The following is a 19,458-nucleotide window of genomic DNA, read 5'->3' as shown; positions in this document are numbered from 1 at the left end:
CCCTTCTCATCACTGACTAAGGTCAAAAAAGTAAGTTCATACGCGACAGGCGCGTCTTCCCAGATTAAACCGAATTTTATTTATTTTTTATCCCGCCATTGCATGGCTAAATTCAAACTTTCAAAATCCCTCCTAATCAAATTTCCAAAACCCTAATCCCCGCCAAGTCAACAACCATTCTCAACGGTATATTATTTATGTGTACATATATATGTACGCATTGCGTAGAGATTTTTCTGTCCTTGGGAATTTTTTCGTCAAAACCCACAAATATTCGGGAAGAAACAGTAGAATTTTGCGTGTGTGCGTGGGTGGATGGTTAGGTGAGTGTAGGTGTATAGAGTTGAAACTTCAAAGAAATGGCTTTACGTAGTGCAGATATGTCGACTGAATCTGGATCGAAATACACGCCGTATTGCCGGAAGCAGAAATCACTTGGTCTACTGTGCTCCAAGTAACTTTATTTGGGAACCCCTTTTTTTTTGTATTTAGGTACGTGTATCTGTATGCAGAAGTATGAATGTTTACCGTTCGATTACGCAGTTTCTTGAGCCTGTACAATCGGGACGGTGTGGAATCAATTGGACTTGATGATGCAGCCTCTCGATTAGGTAATCATTTGAGAATTCTAAAGCGTTTCGTGAATTTGAAGATTATATATAATGTTTAATTTAAGTATTTTTTGTAGGGGTGGAAAGGCGGCGGATCTACGATATTGTGAATGTTTTGGAAAGCGTTGGTGTAAGAATTTCTAATTTTTTAAACTTCTTTAAGTTGAAGAATAATTGTTATTTTTCGTTTTCTGAAACTTGTTTAATTTAATAGGTTGAATTAGAATAGAAATAAATTTTGAATTTGGCAATTTCAGATTCTTGCTAGAAAGGCGAAAAATCGATATACTTGGAAGGGTTTTCAAGCAATTCCTAAGGCTTTGCAAGATCTAAAAGTAATATTTCGTTTGCACCCCCAATTCCTTCTAATGCTCGAATCTTGAAATTGAATTTATTGCATTTTAAATAGTAATTCAGTAAAGAACAGTGATTTATACTTTTGTTATTTTTAATGCTGTTATAGAATGAAGGTTTAAAGGAGAATTGCCATGGAGCTGATGGGAATTGCTCTGAGAAAGTAAGTAGCCGTTTCTTGATATTTTCACTATTAGTCATCACTAACAAGTTCGATAAAATCGTACATCCTCATCATCCAATCAAGAATATATATTTTCCCTACAGATTCATGGACTTCCTAGAATTAAAATTCTGTTTTTCTTATATCCAAGAGCAGATAGAAAAATGCGTTTGGTCTTTGAGGTTTTCCACTGCAGCAGTAATTCCTCATCTTCTAGTATCTGACTTTATCACTCCAGCATAAGAAAATGCTTTCTTCACAAAAACTAATGAGCAAAACCAAGTCAAAAAGCACTAGGATTCTAGTTCCATACTTCCCAACAAATTCACAGCATCTGCACTTATAATTAACCCTTACCGTTTTTGAAACAAACGATCTCCTCTTGTATGGCACTTTTGTCATGTGGGGATATAGGATTTCCTTGGCAGGCAGGAGTTCGTTAAGCAGCGTCTATCCCTTTTTTTGTAAGCAAAACATTAACACACCCTCAGTGAGTTTTTAGGCTCCAGAAAGGAAGGCTGATAGGGCTTAAGGATAGACCGATTGTATATAATATCAAACTCATGAGAACAAAAGGAAGGGGAACATGAACCTAATCTCCCAGAAGCATAACAATGCAACATATAAAAGAATGAAATAAATGGTGAAGCATTACTTCTTATACAAAGCAAGCAAGTGAAAAGCAAACTAATGACCTCTAATACTAGAAAGTCCATATTGGTCCATCTGTACAAGGGCACGAAGTCTTCATGATAGGTTAAGCGATCTATACTCCTGATAATGGCGTTGGTCCCAGCCATTGGATGCAAGCAAAATAGAAATGTGGGAAACACTATTACAATCAAATGTAAGGGTGGGCGCGGGTCGGTTCGGTTAGGTTCTAAAGAGAATCGAACCGAACCAAAATTTTCGGGCATTTAGCAAATGGAACCGTTAGGTCCAAATATAATTATGGAACTGTTCGGGTTCGGTTCCGTTCGGTTCTCTACTATAATTAAATTTTTTAACATTTATAACAACATTATATAAATACAACTAATGACACATTCAATAGTTTTGAAATGTCAGATACTAGTAGACTACCTTATTCAAATGATCGCTACGGTCAAAATCTCGGTTGGCGGAGGTCACAGCGTCGGTCGACGATTGTATAGGTTTTGGAATGTCAGCGAGGCTGCAAAAGTCGAGACAGCGTTATGCACTTTAGTGTAGGTGTTTAGGGTTATTTAGTGGGTTGGATCTTGTTCGGTTAAGAAATGAGACAATAAAATGGGTAATTGTGCCAAAAATTAAAAATGAAACAAATTATTGGGCCAAAAATTTAGATTTAGAAATTTTTAATTTGTTTAGAAAAAATTAAAATAAAAATAATTTGATTTATTCAATATAAGAAAAAATAGAAAGATTCGGTTCTTGGTCTAGAACCGAGAACCGAACCGTACCCGTCGATTCTCAATTTAGATACCCGTTGGGGTACTAAATTTGACAAGAACCGTCGAATTCGATTCGATTCGTTTCGGGAGATTTGCCCAACCCTAATCAAATGAGAGAAAGTGCTCAATTTGTCCGAGAGTAATTTGAATTGCCCATGGTCTTTTACCCTTAGAGTGTGTTTGATTGACATGAAAAATATCACCTAGAAAAGAAAATGTTTTCCATCTTTTGTGGAAAATAAAAACCACCTCTACCCAAAGAAAATATTTTTCTTAAAAACAAGGAAAATTAGGTATATTTTCCATGGAAAAAAATAGCAATCAAACACTTTAAATAGAAATTTGGGTGGAAAACTGATATTTTCCATGGAAAATAAATGTAATCAAACACACCCTTAGTGATGCTGTGAGCGGCCATAGACAAGTCAGCTTCCACCCTTATGTTATATAATCTAAGTTGTCAAACAAGTAAAATCACATTCAAAATAGCTCGTACCATAGCCTCCAGAATAAGACAACCTCTATATGATGATGAGGAATCCTTACTGCAATGTCCATCGTGGTCTCGAATAATGCTCCCATCACTAGCAAAATCATTCTTGATGCATCTATCAATATTGATCTTGTAAGATCCCACCATTAGGGCATGCCAATGAACCAATATAGGGGATGCTGTGAGAGGAAGAGTCAAAGAAATGCCAAAAAGTGAGGCGATTGTCAAGTACCCACACCAATGAACCGGCTACAATAAATGACCCATGTAGAGGAATATATCATGCGGTAGATTCACCAAATAATCCGTTGAGGCTCCGTGCGCATCTCCCTGTGCTTCACATCATTCCTTGCAATCCATAAAAATAAAATATTAACTATGCAGTGACAATGTAAATATAACCATTCCAAACATATTGGCTCGAATATCTCCATCTCTGGAATTGATGTCTAACACCATCTCTTGATCTCATAGTTAAATGAAAGATATCTCCAAAATGACATCATATCTAGTCAGAAATGGTGCTACCTGTGAAAATGTGTGTAGTAGTCTCGATTTTTGAGCAACACTAACATCGGTGAGCCATCTAAATCTTCCTCTGATTAACTACATCCTGCCACAGTTCTCAGCAAAAGATAAAAACTGTAGTAGGTATAATGGAGCTTTGCGTCAGTCGATATGAATCCTAAGACTATCGATTAGAACGGACTAACTGCCAAGGTGACTTGGTAACAAAACTACCATCAGGTGCATCTCTCCAAATCACTCGATCCAAGATATTTGCGCATAGATGTATAGCTCCAATTAGCTCAACTATAGATGGTGGTAGAGACTTTGAAAGTCGTTTAATATTCCATCTCGTACCATCATAAAAGACTTGCACCTCTTAAATATGTGTTGCCGATGAGGGAATAAGGATGCCAAGATAGCCTTGCCCATTCAACAATCATGCTATAAGAAAATCTGTCATGCACCAAGGTGCCACGTAATGTGTGGCTCTACCTTTGGTCCTATTAGCTTTAACTTTTTCCAAATAGGTGAGGCTGAATATGGAACTATTGCTAATAGAGGGTGAGTTCCCATGCGATATTTGCCCAGCAAGAACTGATCCCACAGTGATCTTTATGAACGAAAAAGCCACCAAAGCTTCGGGGAAAAGGTATCAACAAGGTCATGCAATCTCTTGAAACCTAGTCCACCCTCATCAGTTGGAAAGCAAAGATTCTTCCATCTCCTCAATATTATCCACTTGACTGATTCTTGGAGTCCTAAAGGAATATACTCTCTAGCTTCTTCAGCACTAGCTTGGGCAAAAAAATTCAAAAAATCGATCAAACCAATCAAATGGAACCAACTCGAGTTGATTTGGGTCAATTTAGCTTAGGTAATTAGTTTGTTTTATTTTTTTAAACAAAATTATAGTGGGTCAGTTCAGTCATGGTTTGAAACCTTAAATCAATGGTTAACCGAATCGACCAAACCCACTTACATTTTATCTTTTTTAATTTGTTAAGAAAAATAAAAATTAAAAGATAAGCTCTATCTTATAACTATATCTCAATTACTTTCAATGTATGATGTTGCTAGTAAATAATAGCACTGAAAATTTCATTTCACAAACTTATTATGTTATATTTAGCCTTTGTTCCCTACTTAAGCAGTCAAGCTATATAATGCATAAAATAAAAAAAATTAAGTTTTATGTTGATTTGTATCTATTAACCTGATTTTATTTGTTAATAAATAGTTCTTGTAATATAAAATTATTTAGTTCTTGTAGTATAAATGGGCCTAACACTCGAACAATTTAAAAAAAAAAAAAAAAAAAAATCAATTTGAACTAAAAGTCCAAACTAACTTACCGAACTGATTTGGTTTAAGAGTTAGAGTGGGTTGATTTGGATTGAACTTTATCTAAACCCATTAATTTGATTTTGTTTCGGGTTAGAGTTGAAGCCGACCCGAACCTAACCATGCCCAGGCCTAGGCATTGTCTTGGGAGGTTGTATAATATAAGTAGATAAAGTGGTATAGAGAAAAGAACGGATTTCAACAGTGTAATCCGATTCCCATAAGATAATAGACGTGAAGCCCAACTTGATAGATTTTTTAATATTCTACTACTTGGTTTTGTTATCTGTGTAAACTTTTCACTTTTGTAGAACGACAGAGTTGAAATAATGAATTGTATTAATAGAAACAATGCTAAAATTCTACTTGTACCATAGCATTGTAGCAAGAATCCTCATTTTTTTATTTTTTCTCTCAGGTTTCAGATGACGATGAAGATGAAACCTACTCAGATACGAACAACTTAAGTCAGAATGACAAATCAAACCCCAATTCTTTTCGTAAACTCTCAGAGCCAAAAAAATCTGGTAATAAATACTGAAATCTTTCAGTGGCATGCTTCTGCTTATGACATTTTACCTTAGATATTTTTGCACTTATTTCTTGAATTTTATTTTTAATTATAGGCGACAACAGAAAGGAGAAGTCCCTGGGGCTTCTTACACAGAATTTTGTTAAGCTCTTTCTTTGCACTGATGTAAGTGTTAACTTCAGATTTATTCGTCTTCTATGATTCATGTAAGTTTCCCAGTTTCTGATCATCACTATATGGTCTCATGTTTTCATTACCCCTTTAGATGGAATTGATATCTCTTGATGATGCTGCAAAGCTGTTGCTTGGGGATGGAAAGCACACTTCAATGACTACCAGAAGTAATTTTGGTTTTCCTTTCAATGATTTTACTAATATAATTAATAATAGATAATCAGGGAACCCTTTGATTAACAGTATTTTTCTATAATTATGCAGCAAAAGTTAGAAGGCTGTATGACATTGCCAATGTCCTGTCATCCATGAAATTTATTGAAAAGGTGATCCATCTTGATAACTCTTCTGCTAAATCTGCTGTAATTAACATTGCGGAGTCCTAAGCTAACTATCTCAAAATATGTGGGGTGATTAAAAAAAAAAAAAAAAACTAATGGGGCATCTAAAAAATTACTAAAATGTGTCTCGGATTACCTGCAGATTCATCACCCGGAAACAAGGAAACCTGCTTTCAGATGGTTGGGGCTACAAGAAAATGGACCTGCTAACGAGTCGAAGAAAAGGGTATTTGGGACTGACCTTACAAATTCCACGTTAAAGAGGTGTAAGGTGGATGGCAATGCTGAGCTGCAGCTGCAAAAGCAAGTTAAAAATCAAAGTTCGGAGAATGAAGTCGACACATCGAGAACAAGTGCAAAGAGTTTCCAGTTCGGTCCTTTTGCACCTGTAAATGTGCCCAAGGTTGAAGCTTCAGGAAACGGCAAACCAAAACAAGTTATTCATTGGGAAAGTTTAGCCTCTACTTATCGGCCTCAGTATCATAACCAAGGTATCTTTTACTTCTGTATAGAATAAGTTTCAAAAGTAATGTTACTGCTATTTAAATGACAGCCATTCTAGATGTTGCACTGGCACTGATCGAACTATAACTTGGACAATCATATAATATCTTCATTCTATTATGCTCTCGCTTCTTATGGCTGACTTTTTTGACATTTTATATGCATGTTAATCATTATGTAACTCCAGTACAAGTAATTTTCTTCTTCCTCGAATATGCTGCAACGCTTATTGATATTAGATTTGCATTTGTTTATGATATTACAGCTTTGCGGGATCTCTTCTCACACTATGTTGAAGCATGGAAATCGTGGTACTCTGAAGTTGCGGGGAAGAAGCCAATACAACTAATGTCGTAATAACAGGGGCAGACGCAGAGATTTTGAGTTAGGGAAGTACAATTAAATTTTGTACAAATCGAATACTTTATTTTTTATTTTTGAATGATTAATATTTGAGCCGAGAAAATGCATATTTATATTTAAAAAATATTTCTTCATTAATATTTTGATCATCATTTTCATTTATTTGATTTTGAACAGTTATTTTAATAATATTTTGTTCATCACAAGAAAATACATATTTATATTTTAAAAAATAGTGTATTTGATACAAAAAATCAATTCAAATAATCGAAAAGAAAAAACGTATGATTAATGTTCAATACTAATAATCAACAAATAAACACAATTCATTATATATAAGTTAAATTTTATATAATCAATTTATATACATGTTATATACACAAATATAGTAGGAGAAAAAAATTTTATATAATCAATTTATATACATGTTATATACACAAATATAGTAGGAGAAAATGCAAATTTAGATTCTAATTAATTGAAAATTTGATTGGAAAGTGGAAATTTGCAGTAGATGTAATAATTATAGAGACATTATAAACAAATTTTAAAAAATTAGAAAGATTAAAATTTTGATTAGAGGCGTGAGGGAGTAAGTAAGATAGAGCAATAAAAAAGAGAGAGAATTCAAATTTATTGTGATTTTGTCCCTAGAATTAAGGTTCGATTTTTAGTAAATTTTGATAAAATTTAAAAAAGTTGAAGAATTCATGAAATATGTTAATAAAATTAATTTGTTAACTTTCATTTAGATTAAAATTTATATTTCAATCAATACAAAACAAGAATTTATATATATATATATATATATATATATATATATATATATAAAAAAATTCTCAAAAGTTGGGGGGGTCAAGTGACCCCTCAGGAGTCAGGACGCCCCTTGGGTCCGCCCATGCCTAGTAATTTGGTGGTATACTTAATGATCTAATCTCTAATGCATATTCTCATTGCACAAGGTTGAGCAGGATATCCTCGTAGAAAGCTATCATCTCTAATATTTAGGGCTGGATCTCAAAGTTGATACTCTGTTTACAAGATACATCTGTCATTTTAGCAGTTTTTCATTATGTCAGAATCAACGTACATTTAATTCAAGGTTCATACCATTAGTTTTTTTGAATATGAATTGATTTCTTCAATATAATCATGTTTTGGCTGTTCATAGAATGTTTATTGTCAATTGTAGGATTGGTTCTTTATCACGGAATTAGCAGTGTATATTTGAGTAGTTTTTGCAAAATGAATTGCCCAAAACTGTTCATTTATTCAACCAGAAAGTAAGGAAATTACACATTACAAAATGAATAGCCCAAATATTGTTTAGATTGAGGAAAATTATTGTTTTAGAAGATTATTAATTTATCGATAGATTATGTAAATCTATTATTGGTGAATGGTACAAAAAGTGCGATGGATATCGAGCACTTCTTTAGTTATCTTAATGAAATTAAAGTGATGATGGAATGAGGAATGCTATTTACGCTCACTGAGGTTACAACTCTAGTTTAGGTGATTTTAATGTGATATTAAATGATATGTGAAATTAAATAAGTAATTTCATCTTTCCATTTTATTATCTAGCGCTATCTAAATTGTGGGTTGTAATTCCAATGAGATTGTAAAGCATTATTCTAATGGAATAATTGATTGTCAAAGAAATTATTCAAAAGTTTTTGAAATCGTTTCTCGAGGATAATCATGATTTAGATATCAGTGTATTTTACAACCATTTCTCTAAAATAAGTCTTTACAACATCATAAATTTAAGTAATGGGAGCGTTCCTCCTACCAATACTTTTGACAAATAATTTTCACAAAAAAATCTCGACCGTTAATTTAAATTGATCTAATGCTGTAGATGATTTAATTAAAATCCTTCGAAATTTAAAAATGGAAAACTCCACGACACATTCCCACTCCCCTTATTACCGTTCAGCTTATACTCCTATTCCCTTATTCAAACTCTCAATTTATACCATCCCGTAACTATTTTTTAATCGATTTCTCCATAAGGTTTGATTTTGTTAGCAACTGTTTCAATTTCTTGGCCCGTATTAGCTCACAATACTACTCAAGTAAATTACTACACACCTTGGGACACTCACTCGTTTAACACTATCGTTTTGTAGGGAATCTTACAAGGGTGGTGAGGGAGAGACTTGAGGGTTTTGAACAGAGAATACTTTGACGTCGGTGAAGATTATGTTATTCATGAATTAGTCTATTCTTTTAATAAATTTATGAGTATTTTAGTCATAATTTCTATGGATTATTCGACACTTTGAAGTCGAGAGTATTTCAAGATAGCTATTTCTCTAGTGGACCATTTGCCTCCTCGAAACTTCTAGCCTCCAGGATTGAATTCTTGCAATGTCAAATCTAAATTAATAAAGAATTTTTAACCGGAATATATGAATTCATATCTATAACTTTGAATACATCCCAGAATTTATATCAACTACAAGTTTTGATGTGATGCTCTAATTTACCCTAAAAATTTGTGATGGCTATATCATTTAACTTCCAAATCTAGAACGAAAGATTGTTGACTATATATAGGCCTTGTTTGAGCCATATTATTTGAAAAAAATACATTCTTCAACGATGATTTAACATCATTTCAACCACACATTCTTTAATAAATTAATATTACACGTAAATCCAAATATTTCCTTATTTTTTAACCATACATTTCTCATCAATATACTATTCAAAAATGTATTTTCATTCCAATAATGTGGCTCAAACTAGGGCATGATTAAAAAAAAGGGGGGGGGGGGGGTAATATCGGTTTTAGGTGAGCATTAATGCAAATAGTGGGATGTAAATGGATTGCCATTTCAAGACCCGTTTCTTGTATCAATTTGAAGAGAGTCATAGAGAGGACACGGGAAACATAGATTGTGGGGGTCGGAGCGTTGTGGGTTTTCCATTTTTAAATTTCTAAGGATTTTAATTAAATCATCCATATCGTAAGATTAATTTAAATTCAGTATCAAAACTGTTTGTCAAAAATATTGGTAGGGAGAATGCTCCCCTTAAGTAATTACATTTTATGTAATGTGAAAAAATATAGAGATTTGAGTACAAAGATGCATATTTTTCGAAGAAATTAGAATTGAAAAAAGCAGCTGTAGTCTGTGAAAAGTTCCTTAATGTATATTCTAAAATTGTATGAATTTAACTATATTTCCACTGGACACTAAAGTATTTTAAAAATTCTATTATTATATATATTTTGCCAAATTATGAATTTACCGATTGGTCTATCCCTAATAATTAATTCTTTTTGTTTCTTCACTTAATAAAAAGAGAGTCATATTCGAACACATTTTGGGGGGAAATAATTACTTTCTTAACTAAATAATCTTGATAAAAACTTGCAAATGCGGTCCAAGTAATTTTCAATGAAAATTAACTTCCAAACATACCACCCATAATGTACTCGAAAATCGAAAAAGTGACTTACCAAGATACTTAGGTTACCACTAAGGGATGTTCATTAATTTACAAATTAATATTGTTATGCCACATAGCAACCCTAAGAATGTATAACTCTAGATCCTCCGTTGAAGTCTAAATGACACAACATGTTTAATAGGGAATACTCAACAAATTTACTAAGGTCCTATTTGATTCTCATTTTTATTATAATATATGTTTTTCATTAAAATAATATTATACTTACACACATTCTCCATCAATATATTATTCTAAAATTCATTTTTTTCATGAAAATGAATGTCAAACACCCTTTAAGTTTAAAGACACAAGGTAATTAAATTTGGCATAATTCTACATGAACATTATGGTCTTCATAATATACATGTAGCATAACCTTAAAATTATATGACTTGTACAATGCAATCCGAGTTAGATTAAATTGTTTAGTGTGGAAGAAATACAAGAATATATCAATTTGACTACTCAAACTAGCACGGACACATGACGAATTCAAAACATTTAAATTATATATTTAAAAATAATAATTCCAAACATGGTTCATTAGGCAAGAAACCATGCCCAGTTTATACAATGTGTTTTTGGTAAGTAAATTGGGTGGTAGATCACGGCAATATTCTAACTTCATTTGTTCTCATGCAAGTGAACGATCTATATTTAGCACATAAAAAAAAAGGTTGAACACCTTGAGGGCCCCCACCGCTCCGTTCCTAAAGCTTTGTGAAGGAGGTAAATTACGGGATATGCCCCATCAAGTAGTAATAAAAGAAGAATATAAGGGCAAAAACAATCATAATTGCACAACCATTCTACACAATATTAACAATGCACACTACTATACAATTCTACAAGTACTCAATAGTAACATAACCGGTCAACACAATGCTAACAACATCTAAATCTCCGTTAACTTATCATACAACACTCATATATCTAACTTTATGAAACTAGATTTTGTTTTCCAACTTGAATCAGTACCCAAAAATTTGAAAGTGGAAGATGTTTGTCACAAGGCCACATGATGATTTAACAAAAACTTTTAAATCCCCTTGACATATTGAACAATTTACTATGTATATAGCCTTAGCAAGGTGCAACAATAGTAACTATTATACAAAATATTAGTGCAATGTATTCTCAGAAAAGCAAAATAGTTGTCTTCCACTCTCAATCTCAACAGCTCAAATTAATTCAAAAGCTCCCCAAAATTTTCATCATAAAAGCATATTCCAAATTATTGTTCCAACCATCGCATTATCAACTGAGCTATTCATTCCCCTCAAAAAAATCAATTTCAACTATAATTCTACCCATATTTCTTGATAATCAGTTCCAAACTTGAGCACCAAAAGATGATTATGATAAATTCACACAGTCGACCTCAAATTTATTGGTGCTGGACACGTTGCTCGTACATTCACGAGAACTATTATTGGAGGCTATGGAGCTAGTAAGGTACACCAATTCTTTCACCATTTAAAACGAAAGTCCATTACAATTTATTTTATTTTTTTTAGAGGGGGGATGAACTATCCAGGGGCATTTAGGAGGATAAAACGACAACGTACCAACAGAGGCTGATATAGAGATGAATAATGTCTACCCCCTTTTTTATGCAACCATTGAAAGGCATCATAATAATCTCTATTACCAGACATCAATAACTAGATGACAAAATTAGGTGCACCAAGAGAAGCCTAAAATTCCACAGGAAAAACAGAAAATTTGAACTGCCTACTAACCAGATCCTGCTTTCATATAGTGTAGAGTAGACCATTTATAGTACACAAAAATTTAATTGAGAAACATAATCGACGATGGTCCGAGTCTCAGATTCAAGATGCCTTGAGTGAAGGGGAAAAAACTAAAGGACCTGTTTTGAGACCATTTTCAGCAATTGTATCCACATACACATAATTGCCTCAATCTGCAAAATGTCATATAATAGAGAAGAGAAAGCATACAATTTATGCTTCGAATAGTGCAAAATGAACAATAAGTAGAGCAACAAATGCAACTATAGCAATAAACTTTCATAATACAGTACTATACGTAGAGCTGTTTTCTGAAAATCAAGAATAATAATAGTAAAGTAGATAAAACAAGTTCGAAAACCAATCAAGTATTATATGTCATGTCACTCTACTGTCAGGAAGCCTACTGGTTATCTTAATAAGATAAAGGAGACAAGTCATTTCCAGTAGAGAAAAAAATATAATTCAGCATAACCAGAAACCCACTTCTTAAAAGTAGTTTTCAATAATGCATTAACTTCGGTGAAAGGACGTACTACATTGCAAGTTGTACACTCCAGGATGTAAAACTTCTAACAATAAGAAGCTGTCCCAGCCAAAAAAGTATAATACCATTAATGGACCTAATTAGAGATGGGCTTATAAACAATCACATTAAGAGGTAAAGAAGTAGGGTCATCGTTGAATCAAGGATTCCAAATATACGGTTTGGATAATAAAAGGATTTAAAATTTAGATTTACACGTAAGTTATTTAAGATTATAGAGAAAAACTTCAAATAGCTCCAATTATGAGATAATTACGAAATCGATGGTCACTAATAATGCTTGGCGGACATGGGATGAAACCACATAATAATCAATATTATTCTATCAAGCTTGATAGTCTATTATAGTTTTGAATCTCAAGCCTCCACATCCAACAAAATGGAACCAAAATAGGTTGCAAACTAAACATATCCAAGTTTGAGTAAATGAAACACATACCTATTTTAGGATTTTTATTGTGATATAAAGAAATGTAAATATTTCAAAACACTATATATAAGGCAACATAGTTTTTCAGTAAGAAGTAATTAAAATATTTGTTCAATAATGCCTAGACTAGATATTTTGAATAGTTAATTTAAGTGGGAGTCACGTGAAAGTGAAGGGTCCCAAAAAAAAATAGCATAGTTTTATAGCTGTTTTTTTTTTTTTTTTTTTTTTTTTTGAATGAAACAAATGATTTCTGTTAAAATAAATAGCTGCGAACAGCGAATTAAATCAAAAAAGGTAGTAATGGTGTACAATATAACCAACTGAAAGAGTCATCTATCAGACATGCAAAGACCGCACTTTCGTGGGCTACCTTATTGCCATCTCTGGAATAGAGCAACAACACGGCAATATCAGAGCAAATAGTCTCATTTGGCACAAAAGAAAATTTTGAAGACTGACTTTGGACTAAACGTAGAGATCTGTACTTACCAGAGAACTCATAAAATTTGCTTCAGCTAACTTCTTTATGTTTTTGGTCGGGAATGCAATAGTTTTAGCAGAGTTTCAAGTAAGTTAAACTACTTCAAGAGTACACAAATATAAGCAAGCAAATTTTAAGGAATATATGGAAACGTGCAATTACCACAAAATAAGTGCAACACGAATGTCTGGAGAACCAAACCCAGGGCATTCTGTGTTAAGTAAGACATTGACTCCGTACCATCATGAGTTAGAAAATGGAATTATCTCCATAAGTTGCAAAAAGAACATGGAAATACAAACATCCGTAGCCAATGACTTCACATCAGATAATTTTACTCCAATAAGATATATGATAACAATAAAAATCACAAGGAGAATGACATGTCAAAATAAAGACAACGAATTGGAGTTGATGCCAGTATCAGGGAAGAGAGAACAGTTAGATATCCGCACTACCCATGCAAGTATAAATGTCATTTCCACGACTCAAACCCATGACCTCCAGATTGATTATAACTAATTCATCCAATCCATCCCTTTTTTGACAAAAAGAAAAAAACTTGTGTATGCTGTATGTGTGTAAATGATTGGGGGAGTGGGGGAATCAGGAAAAAATAGAGCAGCTGAAGGACAAAGCTACTAGCTTATTAATTACATTGTTTGCTTTCTACTCAAACTACAGGGGCAGATTCAAGTTTTACATGCATAAAGCCGACAATGACAATAGATAAGTAAAAAAACTAAAACTTACAAAGTAGACTAATTGAGAATCTATTTTACAGCGGTAATTTTGATGGAGTACCTGGAGCACGAGGATATTTCTTTGGGGTGGGACCATCTTTTAGACATATAACTGCTGTTCTTTGCCCATATTTGCTGTGTGATTCCACTGGGATTAAAACAACAGGAAATATCAATTATTTACACAGGTTACTTCAGCAGTGCAGGCTTTGTGGCTTTGTTTACATTTGAATGAGTCAGGTGGATTGAGGTGCAAACCAAGTCTCTAGCTGTAGGAACCTAACTGTTACTTAGTGCAGTTAACACATTTTAATGAACAAATACAAAGAGCAGTCATATCAAAACGAAGTTCACTACAAGTGCCCTAGATTTTCTTTGGCTATCATGGGATTCCAGGGAGAGAACACACTAACAGAATGGTCAGAAGTTTGTTTACCTACTCATGTTAATTCTGATATCAACATATTTAGCGAGAGAAAAAAATGCATTTCAGAAAATTGCAAAGTTGGGTAATTTAAGATAATACAGTAGGGAACTAATGAAACATCAAACAGATTTCCACTGCTGATATTTTAGTTTGTTACTGTTTGCATTCAAGACAAATAATCTAAAATTAGATCATTAGCAACATACCAGAACACGTTTGCAAAAGAGAAGCACCCATCAAACGGATAGCTCTTTCAGCTCTTGCAACTTCCTCCTAGAATGTTGTTTACAGTAAAACTTATTATCTGAAAATATCTGCAATATACACCTCCACATGTATACATCTATACACAGACACAAATACAACATATATGTGTACTCACATAACTGTGTGAAAACAAACATTCGCCACCCAAATACACAAATATGTGCAAAATGGTTGAAGAAAGAAAACAAAAAGAACTGAGTATGTACTCATGCAATTGATAATCTATAGAAATTACTTTGATAGCAACAAACCTGGGGATCATGACCCTTTGCAGCAGCAAACAAACCACCCACACGGACTAGAGGAAGACAGTACTCAGCTGCATACCAAAGAAGAACCAAATGTTCAAAGGGAGTTATATGATGCTCAAATTTACAGAGAATACACCCTCATTAGATCATGAAAGAAGAAATAACTTGTACCTAGAATTCTCATTTCTGCAACTGCTCTAGCAACTGCAACATCAAAGCTCTCTCTGAAGGCATCCTCTTGTCCTAAACACTGTCCTATTCAGATATGTGTGTACGTATAATTTGTTGGAGGAAATGTGTAAAACATCCAAAATAATAAGTAAAAATACAATAGAAGTATTTCAGGTATATGCCAACAACAATTCGTTAGAAAAGACGATTACAGACAGTAAGAAATAGAGAAACAAGCAATTGATTGATAATAAACCATCACTTGAGCGCAACTAGAGATCTGACATTTCAACTAAAGGACACAAACCAATAATGAACTTTAAGATATTTTGCAACTATTTGACAAAATGCTCTTCGCCTGGCATATATTTTACTGAATACACAACCTAAATATTCATTTATATTGGAAAATATTATATATATATATATATATATATATATATATAGGTGAAAAGACTACTTAAATACGATTCAAAAACTTACGAGAGATCTAAGAACTTATTAAACATCAGTTCCCGTGTCTCCATCAATATATACCAACCCTAGTGTCAAGCCCCAAAGTTAACTCTGGCACACATCTAATTTAATCCAGCATTAAACAAGCTGATCATCCATGCCAACTATCTTAAGAACTGGCAGATCAATAACTGGATGAGAGAAAAAAAAAAATACATATTTCATGTTCCAGTGAAAATATACCTCAGCACGGTCTCTTACAACTTGAACATTTGGCAAGCCAATGAGGCCAGCCACATTCTCCAAGAAGACACATCGCTTATTCATAGATTCCAATAATGTCACCTTCCAACCTATAATTTCGAGGCAAGAGAGAACACTTATTAGTATTCTTATATTCCCATATGACCGCACATTGAAAAGTAGTATATGAACAAATAACTTATAGACACAAGACATTACAAAAATTAATACACTTACCGGGGCACGCAATGGCCAGGATTAATCCAGGAAGCCCTGCTCCACTTCCAACATCAACAACTCTCATATTTTCAGAAGACTCTCCACAATGAGAAAGATACGAGGTACGAATAGGATCAATAATTGCCAAAGAATCCTCCACGTGCCTTTCCATCACCTCATTTTCTTCTTTCACCGCAGTAAGATTCATCTTCTAATGCACCCAACACAAGGGGAAAAAATAGCATAACCCAAGTCCAATGCAAATTGAACACATGCAAAATGTAGTGTTATATTACCTGATTCCATTGGAGAAGTGAGTCAATGTAGACATGAATTTGATGTTTCTGGTTCGAGGTTAATCCCTCGAAATGTGTGCTGTGGATACCACCTCCAGCGGAGAAGAGTGCGCGGGTGGCTTTATGGATTGAAATTGGGTAGAATTGAAGAGATGATTTTGGAGTTGGAAGGTGTTTGATGAATGTTCCCAAAGACAGTGTTGACGGGAGAGTGAAGACTCGGCTGCTGAGGGAAATTAGCATATTTGGCGCCTTGGGGATGATTGAATCAACCGTACCTGCTCCAATATATGTACAATTTTTCTCTCCATTTATCATCAACTATCCTCAAAAATAAATAAAAAATTAATTAATAAAAAATTCAGCTTGCAAGAAAAATTAGAAATATTTACAAATTTATCATTATAAACTGTTAAACAGATTAAATACTTCCTAATTATAAATAGCAAACCGAGCCCCATATTTTGAAGCTGTTTGATGCACATTATTTTTGCATTATTAGAAGAATTTTTATCGTTGAAGGGCCCCACTTGTTGACTTCTCTCTCACAATGCCTTAGATTTGTATGCTCCAACAGTAAGATTTTTCATTTTTTTGGACCAATAATGAGCTCCAAAACTTTATATATCACTTATTATTATTCAAAATTGTAATTTATAATTTCTTTAATCGAAAAAAAAATTAATTTTCTCTTTTACATATATCTTTTTCATAAAGTAATTTTCTATTAATTTAAATATATTAAAAACACTATTAACTTGACATTTTCTAATTTCATTTTTCACACAGAACTATATATTATTCTTTTTAGTATTTACCTTCCATTCTTAAAATTTCTTGTAAAAAGGATTAAAAAAAATGTATGAATTCTTGAAATTTTATTAAATTACAAAATGGTATAAAGTTATAAATAATGAAAAATACCATATATTATTTTACTTGATTTTCTAAAGTTATTCTCTGAACATAATTTATTTATTAAATGATGTATAATTAATCATTTCCATTTGTCGATTAATAGTGTTGGAATAATTTTAAGTTTTTGCTATTTTTTTCCAACACATCATTAATTCATGAAAAATTATTTTCTATTTTTCGATTAGTTGTAGTTTAAATAAAATGAAGATGATAAGTTTAAACTTCACAGAAAAAGGATAATGAAGCATGCTAGGTGTACATAATTTTTTACACCATCTTTGACAGCCGTCTCACATCACACGAGTAGGCCATCGTGGGGCCTCAACATTTTTCAAAGATTTTATCTTAAAGAAAAAATATTTAATGAAACATCATAAAGTTCTAGCAATTATTTTTTAAAGAACAAGAAAATATTTAAACAAACGATACGTAAAGTGTTACATAAATTGATAGAATTTTTCTCAATGTACAAAAGTTGTGTTCATAGAACCCGATCAGATAGCTCACAAAAGAGTGTGTCCCACAAAATAAAAAATGCCAAAAATTAAACCACCTACGCCACCGTGAGGTGACTGTTGCTTCTCAAATTAATATACAGGGTATGTTTTATTCTTTTTAATTAAGGATATTTTGGCCTCTTTAGCTACTTATAATAGCAAAATTTAAACAATTCTATTTTTTCATAAAACACGTTTTTTCTTTTTCCAATAAGTAAAATATAATATGCAGAATGTAAATTTGTAAAATAAGATATGCAAAATGTAAATACAACCGAAATACAGGATCTCTTTCGTAAATTTTCAATAAATATATTGCCTCAGAAAAATCGATTTTAAGCAATGCTTTTCTCCAACCATTGTTCCTAATTAGCATAGGCCTCTAAAAATGGAACATAACTCAAGTTCATACTTACATTATCTTTATTTTTAGCTTGGCTTGGTTTTGATGTTGGTAAGTTTTGTAGAAGAGAATTGCACTATTGCCCGGCTAACAAGTTGGTCCACATATTTTTCTTAAGGCGCACATTGACCAAACACAATTTTTTTTAACATATATATGTAGTCCTTGTTTGAGCCACATTATTTTCATAAGAATGTATTTTTAAATAGTTTATTGATGAGAAATGTGTAGTTAAAAAATAAGGAAAGGTTTTTTATTTGCATGTAGGAAAATTCCACTGTACATAATTATTGCACATAATAGTGTCCATTATGTGATGTAGCAATTATCTGATTGTTGATGTGTAAGTGTGAGATTTGAATTAAAGGTTGGATCCAGTGCCACGTGTAATTATGAACACCATTAGGTAGATAATTATGTACCTATAACACTTCCCTTGCATGTAATATTATTTTCTTGAAGAATATATGGTGAAAATGATGTCAAATTACTGCTTAAGAAATCATTTTTTGAAAAAATGTAGGTCAAATAGAACTATAGTTCCGTAATCAGCCTTTATCAATGAAAACCATCTACATTTTTTTGTGAATTTTCATCATGTGATCCTCTATTGTTCAACTTTGTTTAGTTGAGTTTCGTTTTCTCGACTTGGGCAGAGGTCTAAAAATGTAAAGCAAAATATGTTTCAATAAAGGCCATAAATTTGGATGGCTTATTTGCCCTTTAATGTACTGATCAATTCACTCAATTGTGTTCAGAATATAACCAGAAAGGAAAACCTATAAAAGTATGTCTAGAAGCTTTACTTTTGAGTTGCAACATAATTATTTTATGACTAGATGCTTTACTTTTGAGTTGTAACATAATTATTTTATGACCTTTATTTTATTTTGGTATTTTTATATATCAAGAAAAAGAAGCAGCATAAAGTGTTCTTTTGTTTCCAATTTTATTTCTTAAGCATTTAGTACAAGAAGATAAGTTTTTATCCAGGAGACACCCACCAACTCAGCAGAGTTTATACAGTACTATAAATTCATATTATTTGTATATAATTTCACATTA

General features: G+C 32.7%; 2 protein-coding genes across 4 annotated transcripts; one reads left to right on the top strand and one right to left on the bottom strand.

The window, feature by feature from the left end:
- Positions 1 to 144: 144 nt before the first annotated feature.
- On the top strand, positions 145 to 6,917 carry LOC111368142 (E2F transcription factor-like E2FE). The gene is made up of 11 exons (XM_022989372.1): positions 145 to 454; positions 544 to 611; positions 689 to 741; positions 869 to 946; positions 1,075 to 1,128; positions 5,324 to 5,432; positions 5,532 to 5,602; positions 5,703 to 5,778; positions 5,876 to 5,937; positions 6,095 to 6,443; positions 6,722 to 6,917. Exons 1-11 carry the CDS (start codon positions 360 to 362, stop codon positions 6,811 to 6,813), a joined length of 1,107 nt encoding a protein of 368 aa, XP_022845140.1. The 5' UTR covers positions 145 to 359; the 3' UTR covers positions 6,814 to 6,917.
- Positions 6,918 to 11,956: 5,039 nt separating this feature from the next.
- LOC111368141 (ribosomal RNA small subunit methyltransferase G) lies at positions 11,957 to 16,856 on the bottom strand. 3 transcript variants are annotated; one of them, XM_022989370.1, is made up of 8 exons: positions 16,576 to 16,855; positions 16,298 to 16,490; positions 16,061 to 16,170; positions 15,362 to 15,440; positions 15,191 to 15,258; positions 14,879 to 14,945; positions 14,307 to 14,393; positions 11,957 to 12,214 (listed from the first exon to the last, which is right to left on the bottom strand). In XM_022989370.1, exons 1-8 carry the CDS (start codon positions 16,816 to 16,818, stop codon positions 12,210 to 12,212), a joined length of 852 nt encoding a protein of 283 aa, XP_022845138.1. In that variant the 5' UTR covers positions 16,819 to 16,855; the 3' UTR covers positions 11,957 to 12,209. The 3 variants fall into 3 exon arrangements, with proteins under 3 accessions (XP_022845138.1, XP_022845137.1, XP_022845136.1); XM_022989369.1 differs by lacking the exon at positions 11,957 to 12,214 and having other exon boundaries at positions 14,129 to 14,393; positions 16,298 to 16,487; positions 16,576 to 16,856; XM_022989368.1 differs by lacking the exon at positions 11,957 to 12,214 and having other exon boundaries at positions 14,129 to 14,393.
- Between the last annotated feature and the right edge of the window lie 2,602 nt (positions 16,857 to 19,458).

The sequence above is a fragment of the Olea europaea genome, chromosome 18 (assembly GCF_002742605.1).
Source record: "Olea europaea var. sylvestris chromosome 18, O_europaea_v1, whole genome shotgun sequence".
Lineage (NCBI taxonomy): Eukaryota > Viridiplantae > Streptophyta > Magnoliopsida > Lamiales > Oleaceae > Olea > Olea europaea.
Note: the sequence above shows the minus strand (reverse complement) of the source record. Positions and strands in the feature narration are given on the sequence as shown.

Coding starts and splice junctions, on each gene's coding strand:
- LOC111368142 (XM_022989372.1), top strand. CDS start 360: ATGGCTTTACGTAGTGCAGATATGTCGACTGAATCTGGATCGAAATAC. Junction 455..543: donor CTTGGTCTACTGTGCTCCAA/GTAACTTTATTT, acceptor TCGATTACGCAG/TTTCTTGAGCCTGTACAATC. Junction 612..688: donor TGATGCAGCCTCTCGATTAG/GTAATCATTTGA, acceptor TATTTTTTGTAG/GGGTGGAAAGGCGGCGGATC.
- LOC111368141 (XM_022989368.1), bottom strand. CDS start 16,818: ATGCTAATTTCCCTCAGCAGCCGAGTCTTCACTCTCCCGTCAACACTG. Junction 15,441..16,060: donor TTGTAAGAGACCGTGCTGAG/GTATATTTTCAC, acceptor TGAATAGGACAG/TGTTTAGGACAAGAGGATGC. Junction 14,946..15,190: donor CAAAGGGTCATGATCCCCAG/GTTTGTTGCTAT, acceptor ACAACATTCTAG/GAGGAAGTTGCAAGAGCTGA.